The 20,767-nt window shown below is 32.0% G+C and overlaps 1 protein-coding gene across 4 annotated transcripts in view; it reads left to right on the top strand.

Annotated features, from left to right (window-relative positions):
• Positions 1-20,767, top strand: part of CACNB2 (calcium voltage-gated channel auxiliary subunit beta 2) — a 182,211-nt gene that overhangs the window by 149,882 nt on the left and 11,562 nt on the right. For 3 of the 4 annotated variants that reach the window (XM_026686401.2, XM_087945459.1, XM_087945461.1), the window contains 6 exons: positions 1,202-1,338; positions 2,849-2,925; positions 7,278-7,411; positions 10,742-10,822; positions 11,007-11,065; positions 12,833-12,942. In XM_026686401.2, the coding sequence (XP_026542186.1) occupies positions 1,202-1,338; positions 2,849-2,925; positions 7,278-7,411; positions 10,742-10,822; positions 11,007-11,065; positions 12,833-12,942 (598 nt within the window). Of the gene's footprint in view, positions 1-1,201; positions 1,339-2,848; positions 2,926-7,277; positions 7,412-7,556; positions 7,577-10,741; positions 10,823-11,006; positions 11,066-12,832; positions 12,943-20,767 lie in introns of all 4 variants that reach the window. The other variant, XM_087945458.1, reaches the window with a different exon arrangement.

The raw sequence follows: 20,767 nt of genomic DNA, 5'->3' as shown, positions 1-20,767 counted from the left end.
GCAGACTGCTGGACTAGGTGGGTGTACATTCTTAAACCATTATAGATTTTACAAAAGTGAAAGCTGTAAATATCAATGTGAAATCCTGAACAATATATATTCCTTTTTCTAAAGTGAGGTTTAGGAAAGGAAAGCAGCAGCAAATACTTGTTATTTGAAGATAAATCATATGTAATGAATGGAGGCGGGGGAGAATATGTATATGGTGAGAAAGAAGAGAGAAAGAGCATTAAACCCTTTAAGTGCTAGGAGTATTTTTTTCTGCTTGTTTCTTTCATCTCCTTTTTCATTGCACTGAAATTATAAATTCTGAAAAAAGCAACAGAGAAGGCGTTATTAAGGTAAAAAATGCAAGTAGCTAACAGATTTTTTTCTATATTTTAATCATTCATCCCTGCTATTATATAAATTTAGTACAACTTGCATTTTTAATTTAAATTTAGATAGACGCTATGCATCCTCTCTCTCTATCCTTCTCTCTCTCCTTCCCTCTCCCTCCCCCCCACAAAACATATGCATAAAATATACAAATAGGTCATATAACTATAGTGGGGGAGTGCACTTATAAGAATTAAAATTAGTCCTTTCCTAAAGGTGAAGCTATTTGTGTATTATGGAGAATAATGATATGCTCCTTGCAATATGTTAATTTCCCCTTTTTTACAGGCTGGAATTGACTCCAAAGTGATTATAAAACTAAACTTTGGTGCTTTCTGAAACAGGGGTGTTAGCATTACCAATCAGAAAACATTAAGTAGCAATTTTTTTCTGATGAAAATTTTAAAAACTATTTGGAAAATAATGGAAGGATCTGAATTGCAGTAATCCCCTGCATTTATAATAATTTTATAAAGATCTAGACCACTGTTTCTCAACCTCAGTAATTTTAAGCTGTGCAGATTTTGATTTCCAGAATTATGCAGCAACTGGACATTCCATGTACAAATCTATTAGTGACATTCACCATATTATATATCATGGAGAAATTTAATTCAGAAGTTTCACAAATATGTTGGTTGTACAATTACTGATATAGAGTTTAATTTACATATGTAAATAAGGCTATATTCTGTGGACATTTAATCATGAAGTAAATAGAGCTCAGTGATCTTGCTTGACAAAACTGTGTTACATAGGCAGCCCAAAAATACATTGATGCTGACAAATACAAGCAAAATAATTCTGACATTCTTTCTTTCAGAAATTTAACAATGACTGGTGGATAGGACGATTGGTAAAAGAAGGCTGTGAAATAGGATTTATACCAAGTCCAGTGAAATTAGAAAACATGAGGCTACAGCATGAACAAAAAGCTAAGCAAGGAAAATTTTACTCTAGGTAATTAAAAATGTCTGTGAAATTATCTGTGATCAGTTATCAAGTTTTATAACAAAAATCCATTTGTTTATAGTAATATTCAGTCATTTTCAAACAAAATGAGCTTTTAATGTAAACATTAGTTTTTCTTTCTTTCATTGAAAGGAGAAAAGTAAAAAAAAAACTAAGAAAGCTGACTTCTATTTACATACCCTCCAGCTTAGCAGAATTTTCATTATAGGATTGTACATATCATCTCTTGATCATACATGTCTGGCCCTCAAACAGTTCATTTTGATCTTTTAAATCCTTTAATCCTAGAAAAGGTTTTGAGTGCCTTTATGCAGCTATATCTTGCTGATGTTCACATACCATTTTTACTTGAGTGAAAAATGGAAAACATTATGACATCACTGAATTATTCATTTTACAGGCCCATGAAATGGCTATAAGAACATGCAAGACTACTTCTGTTCTCTTCTCTCTTGAACACTACCTATGTCCCAGCAATATAATTGAGTTAACAAAATTTGGCATGAATCTAAAGTTGGTTTATTGTTTTATAATACAGAATCAGAAAGCTTGATTGGCCAGGATCTATATGTATCTTTGACAAAACTTTTTTTTCTTAAGAATCCTTACTTCTAAAAAAAAACACCCTTAAAGCCAGATGTGTATGATCAAGAGATGATATGTACAATCCTATAGTGAAAATTCTGCCTAAGCTGGGGGATGTGTAAAAAGAATCCTTAATTCTTTTCCAGAAGTTCTCTAAAATGTACTGTATATCTTTTAGTATAGAAATCACATAACTATTTGTTCAAAGTCCTTGTGATTTTTTTATGTTGATTTAATTTTACTTGAACTATTAAATTTTTAATCAATAAAAAGGCTCCAGTTATTCAACAGAAAGTTTCTGACTTGTAAATAATAACTCTGGAGATAGGAAGAGGGAAGATTCCAGTGTCCAATTTCATTGCAGTTAATAAGTCTTTGCTGAAGTCTTTCCAGCAAAGTAAACTTATTGTGTCTCCTAGCCTGTTAATTCATTTTCTTGAAAGTTCCAAAGTTCTTAGTTCAGATATAGAAGCCATATCTGACCTTACAAATCGCCAGTAGAAAATACAAGCTACATCCAGCAGTAATACAATTACTCATCGTATAAAGTTGTTGCTTAAGTGACACCTGTGGAAATTGATCATATTGAAGAAGAGTCATTAAAAAATAAGAGAAAAACAATTTAATATTTAGAGTTTAATATTTACAGATTAATTTTTGTCAGATACATAGCAATAAAAGTCTATCTTGATTGTGATTTTGATTTTGAAATTTGGAGACATTTTAAATATATATTAGTTGTACAGATAGATTATTTACATTTTCCTTGTGGTTTGTCATACTGGAATTCTATAATACATATTATTATAATTCTGTAAGCATTCAAGGAGAAAACTACCATATTATTTCTTGGTGCTGACTCAAGAAAATTATGAGATAATTGAAGAACTGTTTATTCGTTTGTTTACTCTAGTAAATCAGGAGGAAATTCATCATCTAGTTTGGGTGATGTCGTACCCAGTTCCAGAAAGTCTACACCTCCATCATCTGGTAAGGGGTCATATGTTCTTTACTGTGATCCGCTTAATTGCCTATATTGATATACTTTATACTTCAGTCAGGAGGCAAATCTTCTTAGTGGTGGCAACCATTAATTTTCCCAAGAATTTATTAGCAAGTTTCACGTCTGAAAAAGTTTAAATAATATATTTTTGTGTATATGCTAAAATTGTGACAGCAAATACATTTAATAATGAATTGATAGAGTTAATTCACATGTTTGTGTTAAAGTAATGTGAGACCAATTTGCTGTAATGGTTAAAACATCAACCTCGGGAAGGAAACAATGACAAACCACTTTTGGAAAACCTTATCAAGGAAACTGCGGGAATTTATCTAGGCAGTGTCCAATAATTGTTCACAATTGAACAGAAAGAAAAATATTATAAAGCCATAAGGTTGCTTAACTGATTTTTTTTAACTGAATGAATAACTAGACAACATCCAGTATCAATTGAAAGTGTGTTTGATAAATCACTAAAGGTGTAAATTTGCATGGCTAACTGTAACCTAACTAGCATCAATAATGAGAAATTGTACTGTTCTTATGCAGAATATCATGTTCTTATATCTTATATAGTAAACTGCAGAATTGATGGTCAGTCATGTAAATATTTTTACATAATATCTGGAATGCAAGTCTTTGTTGTAATGTACTGTCTGTAGGTTTCCCACAGGTTATCTATTATCTCCAAGGTTACTAACAACCCTTATATTATATCATTCTACGATCTTACTGGCAAATGTAGAAAATAAGGTCCAGTAAAATTCCTGGGAAGAGATTCAAATTAGGAAATGCAAAAAAAGGAATTAGTGAATTCATCCATTTCCATAACTTTTATTGTAATATGCTTGTAGAGCTAATGCCTTGATTATGAGTCTCTCTTTGTTTTCTTTGTCTCTAACATGGAAATGCTAACATTGACTGCCCCTGATACTGTTGTTTTGAATGTTTTCAAATTTTGTTAAAACATTTTTGGTTTCCTACCATGAAATAATTAATTTTGATGCTATAGTAATAGATGATTGCAGTAATAGGTACTTTTAACATAATTTATGGGGGCATGATGGCTCAGCAGTTAAAGACGGTGAGTTATCAGCTGGAAAGCAGACAGCCAGGATTCAAGATCTGAATGCCACTGGATAAGACTGCCTGTTACTTGCCCCAGCTCCCTGCACACCTAGCCATTTAAAGTATGCAAGTGCGAATAGATAAGTAGGTACCACTTTGGTGGGAAGGAAACACTATTCCATGCACCTTAGTATATAGTGTTGCTGTCTTTGGACAACACTGGTTTCCTTGACTAAGAAACTGTGATCCTCTGTAGTCAGACATGAATAGATGTGGGAAAAATATCTTTACCTTTAACATAACATAATTAACAGGATTTCGTTTTACTGCAAAATGTATTATTTATTTTTAATGTGGATTTTAATTGTTATTTTATTATTCTTACTTTAAATGATATTTTATGGTTTTGATTCTTCTTGTCTGTATCCTTAAAAGCTTATTATAATTGTAAGAATTATTTGATTTCATTATATAATAGTAATAATATAATATTAATATTAAAATATTATATTATAAATATTTTGGATAAAAACATGGTGGTCTCCAATCAACATGAATTCTACAGAACTTAACAACAAGTAATAAAGTAGCCATTGCAGTAAAACACAAATTAATAAATCCCATAGAGAAGCTTCATAAATATATATTCATCACAGTAAAACCAGTCAAAACTATATAATGAAATAGAATATTAAACACTTAAATTTTGATAGAATAGTATGGTTTTTATTTGTCATTTTAATGTTAGTTGTAAAAGACTAACTTGATTTCTTTAAAAACAAAATTCCAAACCACTGGTATGTGCTATTCCTGTCCTTGAATTCTCCTTCAACTATCACTTCTAATAGCTTTAGGAGCATATACAGGTTGTCCTCGACTTACAACAGTTCAATTAGTGACATTTCAAAGTTATAATGGCACTGATAAAAGTGACTTATGAAAATTTTTTACAGTTACGACCTCTGTAGCATCCCCATGATCATGTGATCAAAATTCATATGTTTGGCAACTGGTTCATACTTATGACCGTTCTATGTCCCAAGGACATGTGAACACCTTTTGCAACCTTTTGACAAGCAAAGTCAATGAGAAATTCAGATTCACTGAACAACCGGTAAGTTACTAACTTATCAATTGCAGTGATTCACTTAACAACTATGGCAAGAAAAGTTGTAAAATGATGTACAACTCAGTTAACAAATGTCTTGCTTAACAACAAATTTGGGGCTCAATTGTGGTCATAAGTCAAGGACAACTTATGGGGCTTTAAATAGTGGTGGTAGAGCCTGGATGCCTTCATGAAGTAAAGGGGAATTTTTCAAACTCACTTATCCCAAGCTTTATGCAACCTGAGCCCCTTCCTACCTTTCTACATAATATAGCAATATTTTAATAACAAACTCCCAAAATATCATCCAATGTTACTACAATCTTAATATTAAATATTCACCATGTTAAAATATATTAAATAAGTGTTTTTGTTTTTTTTAAAAAAAGCTGTTTTAACTTTGTGAGGCAAGGTGTGCCTTCCTAGAGGTCAGAAAGTGGGAATTAAACCTTGGATGCAACTTCTGTTCTTTCAACCAAATGTCTCATGGTGAAGTAAAAACAAAGACATTTCAACTCTCCAGCAAACTTGTTGCGTTATTTGTTGGTTAAAATTTCTCAAATAACTAAGTTTTACATTTGCACATCAAACTTAATTATAAAACCATGTCATAAATCTGTTGAATTCCATATTCAGTTGGAAGCCATTCCTTTCAAAAGTGGCTAGTGTAATGCAATTTCTGGTTGTGATTTATGAATCATACCTAGTGGTTTTGTGTGTCATTCAAGTATAGAACACACACATTATTTCTATTTGAATTCATGGATAATACTACCTTAATTTCTGACTGATCAATCATGCAATATTACATAAAATGGCACGATTTTAAAAACACTTAAGAGCATTTGTACTGCTTAATTTCAGACCAAATTGTCCTTATATTTATACTTCTTTTTAAAAAACTTCATTTATCATTTGTATGCTTTTCAAGGATTAAAATAAATTGATAGTCTGTTCTTATTTGTTTAATACGTACATAATGCAAATATATTTAAGTGAAATATGTTTGTTTAAACTTGAGCAAAGCTTTAGTTTGTTCAAATAAATATCTAGGTAATTTTCTCATTTCCCATATATTACATCAGATTTTCACTGATTAAAAAAAATAAATTACAGCTGTTTAAAACAAAACCAACTTATTGTATATAACTCCTTCTCTATATAATATATTAATATTTACATAAGAGAGGTTTTTTAAATTTATAATTACTTTATCTGCAATACTGATCTACATTCATTTCTTGAGAAAATAAAATAATTAGGCTTAACTTTTTTGTTTTCATCCTGGCCCAAAACTTAATCCTTCTCTGATTTTGATTCCAGCAGGACGTATGATTTCTAGTATATAGTATTTGCCCATGGACAATCATATATTAGATCAGTGTTTCTCAGGCTTGATAATTTTAAGATGTCTGGACTTCAATTCCCAGGATTTTCCAATCGAGTACGTGGTTGGGGAATCCTGGGACTTGAAATCCAGACATCTTAAAGTTGCCAAAGTTGAGAAAACTTTATTAGATATGTTGTTCTTTAGGATTGATCTCTGTTCTAAGGCTTTTGGAATTTCATAAATTCATCCAGTAACACTAGTTGTAAGAACCTGCTTGTGAATTCAGTGCTCAGTACAAATATTTCCACATTCTTAGACACGTATGATCAGTTTACAATAAAGTATATTTATAAATGTGAGTTGTTAATAAAATTGGAAAAATTATGAGCAAATATTAGATATAATTTATATTTTTGCCATATATATTCATGTATAACATCTCTGTTATTAAGTCAACCCTCAAAACTATATTTTAATTTTCACAATTGGCATATTTGGGTGGCAGGTTTTTCATGGTATTTTGGTTAAAACTCTGAGGATTGGCTTATCCAAGGAAGGGTTGATCTAGAAGTATATTCAGGTAATTTTAAAAAGTATTATCATATATACGTGCAGATAACTTTTGAGGTGTATTTTGACACATAAAATTCTTGGTTTATCTGCCCGTGTATATGGTATATTACTCTGAATGTACATACTTAATCATGATGTAATATATTTTTTAGAATTCCCTTTTTCTCCTTCTGTTTGATGGATCTGACATGCAACGCTACTGTTTTAATATGAACCTCTCCTTCCTGTCTCATAATTTTATATTGTTTATCTGTATATAGCTATAGATATAGATGCCACTGGTTTAGAGGCAGAAGAAATTGATATTCCAGCAAACCATCGCTCCCCCAAACCCAGTGCAAACACTGTCACATCACCCCATTCCAAAGAGAAAAGAATGCCCTTCTTTAAGAAGGTAACACCTACTTCCAAGATGCCATCTGTACACCTGCTGAACTGCACTGTGTTACATTTGAGTCCTGTTGACTGTCTGTGTCTCTTGACAGGACAATAACATGCATGCCTTTGTTGTTCTTTGTTTCTTTTTCATGCTGCTGTAGCTAAGCAGAAACAGAAATCGGTAAGTTTGCGCTGACAGAAGCTTTGTTTAATCTGCCATTGGCATCATTAGCATCATCACATACAGTTTATATTATGCAATCATTTTAATACAAATAAATAAACTCATCAAACAGCTGGCTGATCCCATAAAACAGCAGACTAGGCCCTGTGAGTGACTGAGTCCTAAATGCTTATGGTACTTTTCCTTTTTGATGGAATAATAAGCAGCTGAGGGAATATTTTAAAACATCCATGGAAGTAAATCTTCAAGACCAGATGATGCACCACAATAGTGCATGCTTACTCTTTGTCATTTTTCCAGAATTTTTTTACTTGTGATTCAGCTTTATAACTAATTTTTGTTAAATCTAAATAGATACTCATCTTGTTCTTTAAAAAGAACCTGCAATTTTTAATTTAGTCAGTATTTAAACTTCTAATCCACTAGGTGCAAAATCTGCAAATGAGCAAGACCAGTGGAAAACTGCAGACTTGTTTTGGCGGTCTACTGTGAGTTTTTCCTATTGTCATATATAAATTATTTCCCATTGTTCTTGCCTTTTCTCAGCAGTCATATTGTAGTATCTTGCCTATTAGATAGCAGAATTTGGTGGCACCTTTCTTAATCAAAAGTACTCCATAGATAGGGTATTAGATACATAAATCATCACGATCTTTTCCTCTGTCCTGGGATTCTTAACATACTCCAAAAAGCCCTATAGAGTTTTTTTTTATAACTGCCATAAAGCAGTTGAAATGTAATTGGGTTTTTAAATAAAATCATTTTTAATTTTTATTTTCACCAAATACATTCTTACATTGCTTATTGTGTGCATTGCCCTCTTTTAGACAAGTGCACTTTAAATGTGAGTGCCAGCTCTCATAATTTTTTAACCAATGTGGCCTCAAACTGCAGGATTGGAGGCTGAAATCTAACATATTGAGAGGGTATTAAATTGGAGAAGGTTGATAGATATATTTTCTCAGAAATTCAGTCCAGACTGAACAAATTCCCTTTATTTGTTTTTTTAATACAATATTCAACAAACACCCATTGTTGCATTAATTTCTTTAGCAATATCATCTACACTTTGGCACTACTTTGCAAAATAAAATTGATCAGATTAGTAGTCTCCAGTGGTAAATCTTGCTGAGAGGCAAAGTATGAGCTTAATGAATAAAACATATTTTTTATTGCATTTAGATCTACATATTTTCTTATATAATTCTATTCCTTTTATTGGTTTTACACAGAAATCATGTACACAACTAACTGAAACTTAGTCATGCTATAAAATTCTAAAATTTGCTGACTTCTGAGTAGAGGCAGTAAGATTGGAGGAATGGAGTCTATTGGTGGTAACACTTATTGTTAATTTCTTCTCTCTTTTTTTGTAAGAGGGCTGTCAAAAATCTCAACAAAATTGCCAGGTGCAATGGTAATTGCTATGATATGTTGACATTTGTTCACCATAATTTGGACAGCATTCTAATTAATTCACTGATGAATCAAAGCATACCCATCAGATGAAAAAATCACCCTTATTAGTTTGTAGAATGAATTTGAAAGAGTAATATAGAAAGGAATGTCTGTTGTAGTCCATTTTAGCCTCTTAACATATTGCCACTGACAGCATAGTTAATTAAAACTGGGAAAAGCTGAAGACTGGCATACAATTGAGTTTAACAAGTACCAGTATTCCATCAAATAAGGTAATTTCTGTACCTACTTACCCTAATTTTCAAGGGTTATGTTTAGCGTGAGGCTTTTATAGATAGTTACCATAAGACATGGACATATTACAGCAGGGCACTGATCTGCTAAATATAAAGAGGGTCATGACATAGTACTTCAAGGTTGATACATAATGCATGCAAAAGATTATACCTAGCAAGAATAATTCATTTCTATAACACAACGAATTAATAGGCTTTGCTTCTAACCATTAAGAGAGATTTGGCACTCTAAAAACTTAAGTTCACATGCTTTTGATGCCTTGGGCACTATATATCATTCTACTCACATTATCAGTTATGTGGTGAATTGAATGAAAACAAATTCTAACATTGATATATGTTTTATGTGGTAGGTTGCTTTAGACTGCTGCTTGTGTGGCATTTTGTGCTGTTGCTGTATTATGTTTGTCCTTGATTCCTTATAATTGTATTCTACGTTATTACTTTTTGTGGTTTTGCTGTGGATATATTGAATCATTTTAAATCATTCTGTAATGTTGACTTATATATTTATACTGTATTGGCCCTTGAAAAATAAACCTGGCATATCTATATTTAAGCTTTTTTCAGGTTGGTAGTTTTGCAATTGATATATATTGCACTCTGCAAGAAAGCATCAAAATTTCAAAATGAGCATTCTGGGTGGTTATTTTTTTTTTTTATTTCCTTTCAAATACACGACCTTTTTCCCAATTTCATATAATTGATAATAATGTGTAAATTTAATTATCAATTACTTATATAACTTCTGTGGTATATAACTGGTAAACATGTAATTTATAAAATAGAATGGATTGTCTTAAAACTTTTCTGATATTATCCAGGGTTATCTAGGAAGAGAAAAAAGTACTGCACAGGATTCTTTATATATTTAGAGTGCAGTTATAGATATGTGTCTGGATTCATATTATCACTGAACTAAGTCTTTTAGCTGTCAACATGTAGGCAATGGCATTTCAAAATAGTATCGTTAGGATTTAATAAATTTCAATTTTATATTAATAGATGAAAGAAAACTATTTTTTTTATTTTCTGTTTGCTTCTTGACCATACTTCACAGTATTATTAAAATATTGTTTGGGATCCTTGATTGTATTTCCTAGGTTTGAATAATAAATGGAACCGTATTTCTGCAGATTCAATGAAATCTTCATTTACTTTTTGATATGTTCCTTTTACAGTCATTATCTCGGCCCTCCTAAATAATTATTCCAATTCAAAATACAATTTAAATTCACTCTGCAAATAAGGTTGGATAGAAACATTTACATTCTTGGAAATATCAATAATATTCATATAATAGTTTCACAATGTTTTCAGATAAAAGTCTCAGGCAAAGTGATTTTTGACTTTGATGACATCAGTCAATTCTATTAAGTAAATATTTGTGAAGAATAAACTTTTTTTCTAAATTAGATGTTGGAATTATCTTTTTGATCTTTATCAGACAGAGCACATTCCTCCATATGATGTAGTGCCTTCTATGCGACCCGTCGTTTTAGTGGGGCCTTCTTTAAAGGGATATGAGGTAGGAATATAATAAATCTCTTTTGTGTTATTTAAAACTATGCTTTTTGAAATTGTGAGTAAAAATGAAAGAATACAATTTTTCCCATTATGAATCAGAATAAACTGAAAATGGATAAGTATAAAGTCTTACATTTTTTTATCCAGATTTGTCATAACATGTGCATATATTTTTTTTATTCCAGGTGACAGATATGATGCAAAAAGCATTGTTTGATTTTTTAAAACATAGATTTGAAGGGCGGTAAGTATTAAGAATATAATCTAAATCAGAGTAAAATTAATACGTTTTGCCCAATTTTATCTGCATTTCCCTGATTTCAAGCCTGGTTGTGATATTCTGTTAGTTATTTGCAGTATTTATTAGATCCAGAGATAGATAACGAAGTATATTGTCATATAGGAGTAACTATGTGTCAAAAATGTACACATTAATTATTCTACCTGCATGCCTAATTTGACACTGTATAGAAGAGAAAGGATACGTATATTCAATTAAGAAAGATTAAATCTGCTAGGAAATACGGTAATAAAACATTGATAAGATTTTAAAATGAGTGAAAGAATTCCATTTATGAAAAAACACTGAGGAACATAACAAAATGTTGTAAAGTTTATAGGGTAGGAAGAAAGTGTATAGAGATCCCCCTTCCACCCTCAACTTCATAATGAAGAGTTGGAGATTTTGCTATGGCATTGAATGATATAAGATTTAGTTGCCACAGATTTAAATCACATAATTTAGTACTATTTCAGTACTGATAGTGCATGAATTAACAATAGCTCATTTAGTTACCATTTGAAGTTACAATGGCACTGAAAAAAGTGCCTTCTGACAGTTTTCCCCACTTATAGCCATTGCAGAATTCCCATGGTTACATGATCAGAATTCAGATACTTAGCAACTGCCTCATAATTATGATAATTGTAATGTCCCCTGTGATCATTTTTTGTAATGTTTTGACAAGACAGTCAATGGGGAATCCAGATTCACTTAAAAACTGTATTATTAACTTAATAACTGCAGTGATTCACTTAACAACTGTGACAAAAAGGTATAAAATGCAGAAAAACTCACTTTACTAATGTCTCCTTAACAACAGAAATTTTGGCCTCAATTGTGGTCATAAGTCGAGGATTACCTGTATTATGAGATATTTCTATCAATAGGAATATTTTAAAGAAGAAATTTGATAAATAAGCGGAAGATTAAGCACCTCATTATTGGTCATGATGATTTTAGTGGCCATATACTTTCAGTGAAACCTGCTGCTGAAGAGTGTCCTAATCTCCTTCATTGAAGATTAATCAATGATATGGCAAAGAGATATTTAATCAAATTTCTGATGAGATATTGTATGCATATTGGTGGCAGAATTCATACTATAAATAGTTCAGGATCCTCTCCCATAGAAATGGGCTCCTGATAGGTCTAAATTACAAAAGGCATTTAATCTCCACAAATCTTCCCATCTTTGTCACTTTGCTGCCTACCTACTCTAGTGGTAGCACTGTGTGATCATAAAGAGATCTAATGCAGAATCCAGCAGATTAAACTTTATGGTAAATACTGTTTCTGTGTATTCCATAGCATTTTTCTTTTTGAACATTTCTAAAGTAATTTTTAAAGATAAGAGTTAATAAGGCAAATAATAAATTTAAAAAATAGTGAAAGATTTATTCAGTTATGAGTGGATTCAAACTGGAAGTATGGAGAGATTAAAAAAGGTGATAATAATGGGACAGAAATCAAAACTAAGATTGGAAGAAGTAAGATTGCTGTTCTGATTGATTGATTGAGGAAATGTCAAATTATATGCTGAATGGATGTTTAAAAAAATGTCTCTAGAGACAAAAGCAATTTTCTTTCAGCAACAGCTACAACAGTTCATTTAAATATGTGTGTAACATTGAATTCAATTGCTGCAATCTGATTAATTTGCTTTCATAAATTTTATCTCTTGAATTTTAAATAATCATCACAACATTGTCTTTTGGTGTGTTTATTTAGTATTTCAATCACACGGGTCACAGCAGACATTTCGCTTGCCAAGCGTTCAGTATTAAACAATCCCAGCAAGCATGCGATAATAGAAAGATCCAATACAAGGTCAAGCTTAGGTAAGCATATGAAATGATAGCGATATCACTAGCCATAACCTAATCATTTTTTAAAAAAATATTCATTGTAATAATCCCAGCATATTAATTCTTCCCTATTTTTAGCAGTTCTAGGTCTGGATTAAAAAAATTACATACAAACAGTAAATTAACTTTTCTATCTTTTGAAGTTACTTTTAGTATCAATATAATACTACCTTCTTGGCTTGTTGAGATGAAATTATGTCCATGTTTCAAAGTAACATGTTTTTCAAATCTTTCAAGTAAAAATCTGTCAAATATATTTCAAAACTATGTAAATTACTCATTGAAAAGGACATGGGAAAACGATGAAATTACAAAATAAACTCTAGTGTATAAACTGTTATGCATACATAATCCTATTAATATAAAGCAACACATATATTTTCTAGAATTTCATTGAAAGAAGTGCCTATTTTCACATTTATATTTATTTATTTATTATTTGTTAAATTTATTTGTTCTCTATACTGTATAAATAATTAAACAGTACTGGAATACATGTCTAACATAGCAAAGATTTCATATCACTCCTGACATTCTTGAGATTACAGATAAATCACAATTAGTATGTATTTTAATAATGTTTATAATGGTAATAATATGATTTAAGTCAATGCAAATTGTAGACTGATAAAGGCAGAGGTGGGCTGCACATATTGTAACAACTGGTTCACCTAGTGCAGAACTGAAAATGTGAGCTTGTGTGTGTGTGCCTCCTTTTGTGCGTAGCTGCAAAAAGACGGATTTTCTGCACATAGCAGTTGTGGTGAGTAGAGTGGGCGAGGTGCGGAAAGCAGCTGGGCTGCGTGGTTGGGGTGAGCAAGACAGATACATAGGAAGGGATAGCACTGGGACGGGTGGGAGGGCCCAGCTGGTGGTCAGAAGGGCCCAGCTGGTGGTCAGTCCAAACTGGATAAAGGTTATGTTTAGTGCAACCCAAAATTCAGTTAAAGTGAGGCTAGCACGTGCACAATTGAAGCTAGTGCATGTACAGTTGGGTTTGGAGTTTTAGATGCTGCTAATCTTCATGTCTGCAAAATACAGAAAAAGAAGATTCTGTCATAGGAAAATAGTAGAAGAAAAAGAAAAATTACCTTGTAACTACAGACTAAGGAGCAAATGTATAATTTTACTTTGTTATCTTTTTTCTTTCTTTTTTTGTTTTCCTTTTTTCCTTTCTTATACTTTAACTCTCTCTTGTCATTCCCTTTTCTCTTTTTTACAGTGTATTGGCTTATATTAGTTTTCAACTTCTTTTTAAATTTTTAAAAATAATATAAAGAAGAGGCTGTAAAATAATGTAAAAAAGAAGAGGCTCATTATGATATTGCATTAGGGCAGTAACTTGATGTAATTGAATATGGATGTTCCTACTAAAATAGGACTAGATATTAGAATTCCTGAATCTGCAGTACATTTTTACTTTCTATAACTACTCTGTGGCTTTATTAATTATAAATTTTAACTATAAGTTTTCTGTTTTACTATAACATTTCAGTAATATAAAAATAAAAATATGTTTAAATATTCATTGCCTATTTCTATCAAGCTGGAACCAGTTACCACATTTTCTATAAGATATCACTTTGAATAGTGAAAATTCAAATAATGCAACCAATTTGTAGGATTTATTAACATTAATCAAGACCTACCTGTAATCAAAGAACGACTTTTGCAGGGAGAGTTTGTATAACTGTGATTATGCATTGTAGATATTTCTTAAATAATATATCAAAGAAGCTTGACCTATATCAATAATATATCAAACAAGCTTGACCTAAAAGCTATATTGTTCATCCAGGAAAGCTATATTGTTCATCCAGGAAAACAAATAATATTTCAATCAATCATTTTTTATTACAATCACAAACCAGTATTAACAAATAATATTTTTCCTTTTCTCCTAGTCAATAATTATATTCCAATTTTGGATATCCATAATAAACTACATGACTGTTCCACAGATTGAAAATTGTTAAACAAACTTGCTGACTTGCATTTATCTATAGATGTGCAGAAAGTGGAAAACTTAAAAATAAATGCTGGTATGATTTCTCACTATTTTGAGTGTGTAAAGAAAATGAAAAAGGAGTATCAAATCATGCCCGGCAAATCTTATTGCATTCTTTGACAAAGTGACAGAATTAATGGATCAGACAAATGCTGTGGATATAATTTACTTGGATTTCAGTAAGGCATTCAGTAGACCACAACCAACTACCACAACCAACTACCTTCAGTAAGGCATTTGATAAAGTTGACCATAACCAGCTACCTGATTAAGTAGACCACAACCAACTACCAGATAGAAAAATGGTTGATAGACAGCATTACCACTACTAGATGGATTCATAATTTGCTGACCAACCACATTCAACTTGTAGAACTTTATGGAATGGCATCTTCATGGAGGGAAGAATGCAGTGAGATACCCCACACTCCGTCTTAGATCTAGTACTCTTCAATATCTTCGTCAATGATTTAGACAAGTGAATAGAATGGAAACCATTAAATTTGCAGATGACACCAAGCAGGAATAGGCAACACTCCAGAAGATAGGCTTAAGATACAGAAGGATCTTGCCAGATTTGAACATCAGGCACTATCTAACAAGATGAAATTCAATGGTGACAAAAGTAAAATTCTACTTTTAAGCAAGAAAAACCAAATGCACAGATATAGCACAGATAGTACTTGGCTTAATAGTACAGTAATTACTGTGAGAAGGGGTCTTGGAATCATAGTGGAGAATCACTTAAATATGAGCCAGCTCAGAGGTGGGCTGCACATACTGTAACAATGGGTTCGCCTAGTGCAGAACCGAAAATCTGAGCGTGCACGTGCATGCCTCCTTCATTTGCGCGCAGCTACAAAAACATGATTTCCTATGCATGGCAGCCCTGGTGAGTAGAGCGGGTGAGGCACGGAAATCAGCTGGGCTGTGTGGGCATAACTTCTATTTATTGTCAGATCAGTTATTGTGTTTTCAGCTGTGGTATTAATTTTGTTGTCTTACCGCCAATGTTTTTTTAGGCTGGAGAATCAACATTTTTTTCTATGTATCCCATTAATTACAATATGCTCATTGTAATTAATCTAAGACATAATATTTGTTTATAATATTACAGTATATGATACATAACAAGTTCCAGAAAAATTGTTTTCTTTCATTGCGGAATTAAAAATTGCCTATTTTCCACATAGATAACATTGGATTCCATTTAGGAACTGACTGGGCCTGAACATTAACTTCATCAAAATCGTTGCATGATGCATTGTGTACCAAAAATACAATGTATTTGTGAATAAGAAATATTCCAAAATCAGCCAATATTCTCAGAAAATCAAGAATTATGTTCTGAAAATCTTTCGGGGCAAAAAACTCCTCAGATTTATTTTATATACCATTTTCATGAGATGCATCTTTGTTAATACGGAATGCATGTTGCTTTCTTAATTTTCCATTTTTTAGATACATTGATTTTGAACAGATTGACATTATGCATTTTTAATGTACTGAATGGAAATATATTAGAGACTACCAAGGATTGGTTTTAAAAAGTTGTATAAAAGTACATTCTTTTGAAAAAAAATATGCTTCATTCAAAATACAGTTTAAATTTTAGTAGCTATAATGCAATTCTGTATGTCCATAGTATTTGTAATGCTTCTAAACCAAATATGTGGCTTTTGATTCATTTCTTTGTCAGTTTCACATCCAACCATGTTTCTTATTTGCTCCCATGAACACTACATTTCTAGTTGCTCTTGTAAGTTTATCTCATTCTGTATGTTTTGGACAAGATCCTGATTCTCTTGGGTTTTTCCATTCATTAATGCCCTCCCTTACCAGATGTTTTGGGTATGTATATAAAATTGCTAGTTATTTTTACTTTTGTGCGTGTTTAGTACGCATTATATCTCACAAAATCACTATCTGCTATTGATAGAAGGTTTTGTAATGACAAAATAAGCCATCATAGTTTGTATTGAATTTTTTTTCTGGAAGATGTTTCCAGTTTTAAATGCTAGCAATCAGTCTGCAATAGGTATAAAATATTTGATAATTAGAGTTTTAAATAACAGAATTCTTAAATTCTGTATTGCACTGGTCCAAAACTGTAGATTGTGCATGTTGCTGTTTGCTGTCACTATTTTCCATTGTGGAATTTGGCTACATGTACCTACATTGTTGCATGCACAAAAAGGATACATTGCCTTGAAAATGTTAGCTTTGAAGCTGTGTTTGTCTTGTTGCTGTCTATACTGTGTAGATTGTTTTTATACCGTGATCTCTAAATAGTTTTTAGAACATTTATAGTACACAATTAAGTGATGGTCAAAATTCATCCAGATTTTTTTCTTTGTCAAAGATATGCATGCAAATTAAATCTAGTACCCACACTGAATCATTCTTGGAAATTTATTGTTTAAAATTCAGTCTGTATTTCATGTTATTATATCCCTTTTTTCAACCACTTTAGTGACCACTTAATTTATTTACAGCCAATTTGGCCTATTGCAATTTAAAGTATCTTATTTTCAGCTTGATTAGAGGAGTGGGAGCTAAACATGACTCATAGACTTCATATATTCCTGGCTAATCATTAGATATTAAGTGCATTAATTGTGTAAAATAATTATAATAGATTTATTCATCAAGTTCTGAGAAAACTTTAGTGCTGCCGCACAGAATCTTAACTAACTGTGTTGTGACTATGATTCATCCGTCTTTAAGCAGCCACTGAAAATAAACAGTGTCAGAATGACTAGGATACCTATTAATTATAAATTTTGTGCAAATATCTCTATAAAAACAGCAGTGAAGAAAGACATGTCCAGAGGCTTCCACTGTCCAGAATCACAGGGGCAGAGTCTTTCAGCCAGTGGTATTTCTTTATATTTGCTGTCATTTCTTATGATAAATGAAACATATATAAATAACGAAGCTCAGAGAACACCAAAGACTCCACAGTACAATCCTGAATTATATTCTCTAAGAATTTCTGATTTCTTGATGAGCCTGTGTCATTTTCTTTATGAGATGCTACTAAATAGCTTTCTTATTTGAAAAAAAAAGACATCATTTGATAGATGTATTAATCTCAGGCCACTCTTTAAAAACTTTAAAATAATTTGTTATAATTAAAACTTTTCTGAAAAATGTTCAATTTTTCCTCTTCTGAAATCGTCTTTGTAGCTTCTTGACATTTTTTTTTCTTGTTAAGATAATTAATGTTGGGTCTCTTAAGCATTTTAATGTTTGCATCATATGAATAACACTATTGTCTTCCTTTAAAAATGTGAAGCGTTTTGAATTTTAGGATTTGTTTAATGACAAATTTTCAAATGAAATAAAAGTGAAGAGAAGACACGTTTATTGGAAGACACACTGTATGATATGTTACATTTGTTTTAAAAACATTTTTAAACAATTTTTTTTTATTCAGACTTCCGGTTTGAAGGGCTTCGGCGACAGACAGGAATCCGCGATCGTGCGCGGTTTCTGCCTGGGCTCGCCGCTGGAGCGCCCCGAGCTGGCTGGTTTCGGGGCTAAGCCACCCCCGTAGAGGTGGTGAAGAAGGGGGAGACTGCCAGCAGGGTCTAGGAGAGCCGCATCTCTCCTCCTCAGCTGGTCAAACTCCCTTTCCCGAAGGTGGTAGGAGTGGTAGTCAGAAATGGCCACCTCAAAGAAGTAGTCAACCGGAAAAGAACGTGCAGGAGGAAGATAAGAAGTGAAAGTTTTGGCTGACCAGGCTAAGTTGAAAAAGCAATAACTAAGGTACCCTGGAATTTAAATTTTACAAGAAATAACATCGCTCCCAAAGAAGAGTCGGAAGCAGCAAAAGAAAGTGAAAAGGGAAAGGTTTGGCTTTTTTTCCCTTCTCTCTCCTTCCTTATATTGACAATTAAGAATAAGAAATTGGAAATCCGCTTTGGCATCAATAGGCAATTAAGCTGAAAATATAACTAAATGCCAAAGGGACAATAAAGATTTCTGGACATTAAAAACTTTTCCTTCTATAAGCAGGAAGGGAGAGAAAAAGAATAAGGGCAGGATCTGGAAGAGGGAGGAGACTGCCTGGACTTTAAAAGAATCTAAAGTAAAATTTCAATAAGACTTCTAAAAGATACATTTTAACTGAAACTTTGCAACTAAATAGTAATCCCAAGAAGAGAAAGTGGGGAAAAAAAGAGCAAAAAGAAACAGTTTGTGTGTATTTGGATTACTTGGTGACTTTTGGATTTTTGGCTATTATATTTGAATGACTAAAATCAATCGAGTGGTTGTTTAAATTTTTTTACAATGGCATCACTTTTCGATGAATTGAAAATGGAACTTAAAAAGTACAAAGAAGATGCACAAAAAGGGAAGGGTTCCTTTGGCTTCGTTTTTCAATTCTTAGAAATGGAGATTTGGAACTATGAGAAACAACAAGAAAAGACTGCAAAACAAGAAGACTGGGACAAAGAAGAAGCCATCTTTAATGAACAAGTAACTCTATGTGGGGAAGAAAAAGGAAAGGGGGGAAAAGAGGATGGAGAATTTAAGACTTAAAAAAAACAACCAAAGAAAAGAAAAATAATTCGAAAAATAAGTATAATACTGGAAAACAACAGAAAAGGGGAATACAGAAGAGGGAAGTAGAGAAAGAGAGACAAAGGGGTAAAAAGGGGAGAGAGAAGAAGAGAGGGAAGAAGGAAAGGAAAAGAAGTTACAAAGGTCCGGAGCAAGATATAAAGAAACAGGACCTATTTAGAGATAATGGGTGAAAATTTAACTGAAAGGGGGATTCTGTAAAGGAACAATTTTATTTTATTCAAAAAATTAAAATCCAACAGTAAAAAATTGAACGGAGGCTAAACAAAACTAAAGAATGTTTTTGTTTAGTTTTGCTTTGTCTCTATTCAATTTTTTTCTTTTGGATTTTAATTTTTTGAATAAAATAAAATTGTTGAAAAAATAATTAAAAAAATAATAAATACAACATCATTTTATTACTATGCTTGAAAAATACAACAGTACTTCAAGCTCAAGAAGTAGAGCAGTGGGGCTCAATAAAGAAACTCAATTGTCATTTAAGTCTAATTACAAAACAGTGAAAGTTAGGTATGTCTAATGCCATCATAGTGACAACATTTGATGAAATGTTGTATAATTTCCACTCTTTTGTCACCTTACGCCACATTACTACTGAAAAAAAATCTGTAATTTTCTGGAAATAAGATATTTTGAGAAATATTTAAATTTTTCATATTTTTTCAGTGATTATGTTTTTCTGGTACTATATGATATTCACTGTTAAATCAGTATCTGTTATTCATGATTCGTTTTCGCTGCATTGAATTTTGTTTTAAGACAGATACTGTAGGTTCTTAGCAAAATAGTCTGACAATTCTGTGTTCATGCTTTGTTTAGAGCTTAATAACAATTTTTAATCTTTTAAATGATGCAACATTTTCAGTCACATTTGATTGATTCATCACTGGAAGCTTTCAAGAAGAGATTGAACTGCCATTTGTCAGAAATGGTGTAACATCTCCTGCTTGGGTGTGGGGTTGGAGATCTACAAGCTCCCTTCCAGCTCTGTTCATTTGTAAAAATCTGATTATATTTTGAAAAATTATAACCTATAATGTCTTTGGAGATTCCCAGTGATCCAGGTCAGACTTGAAGAAGCTTCTTGAATAAGAAGCAAAACATCTTCAAAGAAAAATCAGAAAGTTCAATTGCCTCTTGGAAAAGCACCCTTGGGTATAACCTATAAACATGAAAGCCAGCTGGGTGACCTTGGACCAA

The sequence above is a fragment of the Notechis scutatus genome, chromosome Z (assembly GCF_049901735.1).
Source record: "Notechis scutatus isolate UNSWTSFEM ecotype Mainland chromosome Z, rNotScu1.2, whole genome shotgun sequence".
Classification (NCBI taxonomy): Eukaryota; Metazoa; Chordata; class Lepidosauria; order Squamata; family Elapidae; genus Notechis; species Notechis scutatus.
The sequence above is the reverse complement of the archived record's forward strand: the minus strand, read 5'-3'. Positions and strand labels throughout refer to the sequence as shown.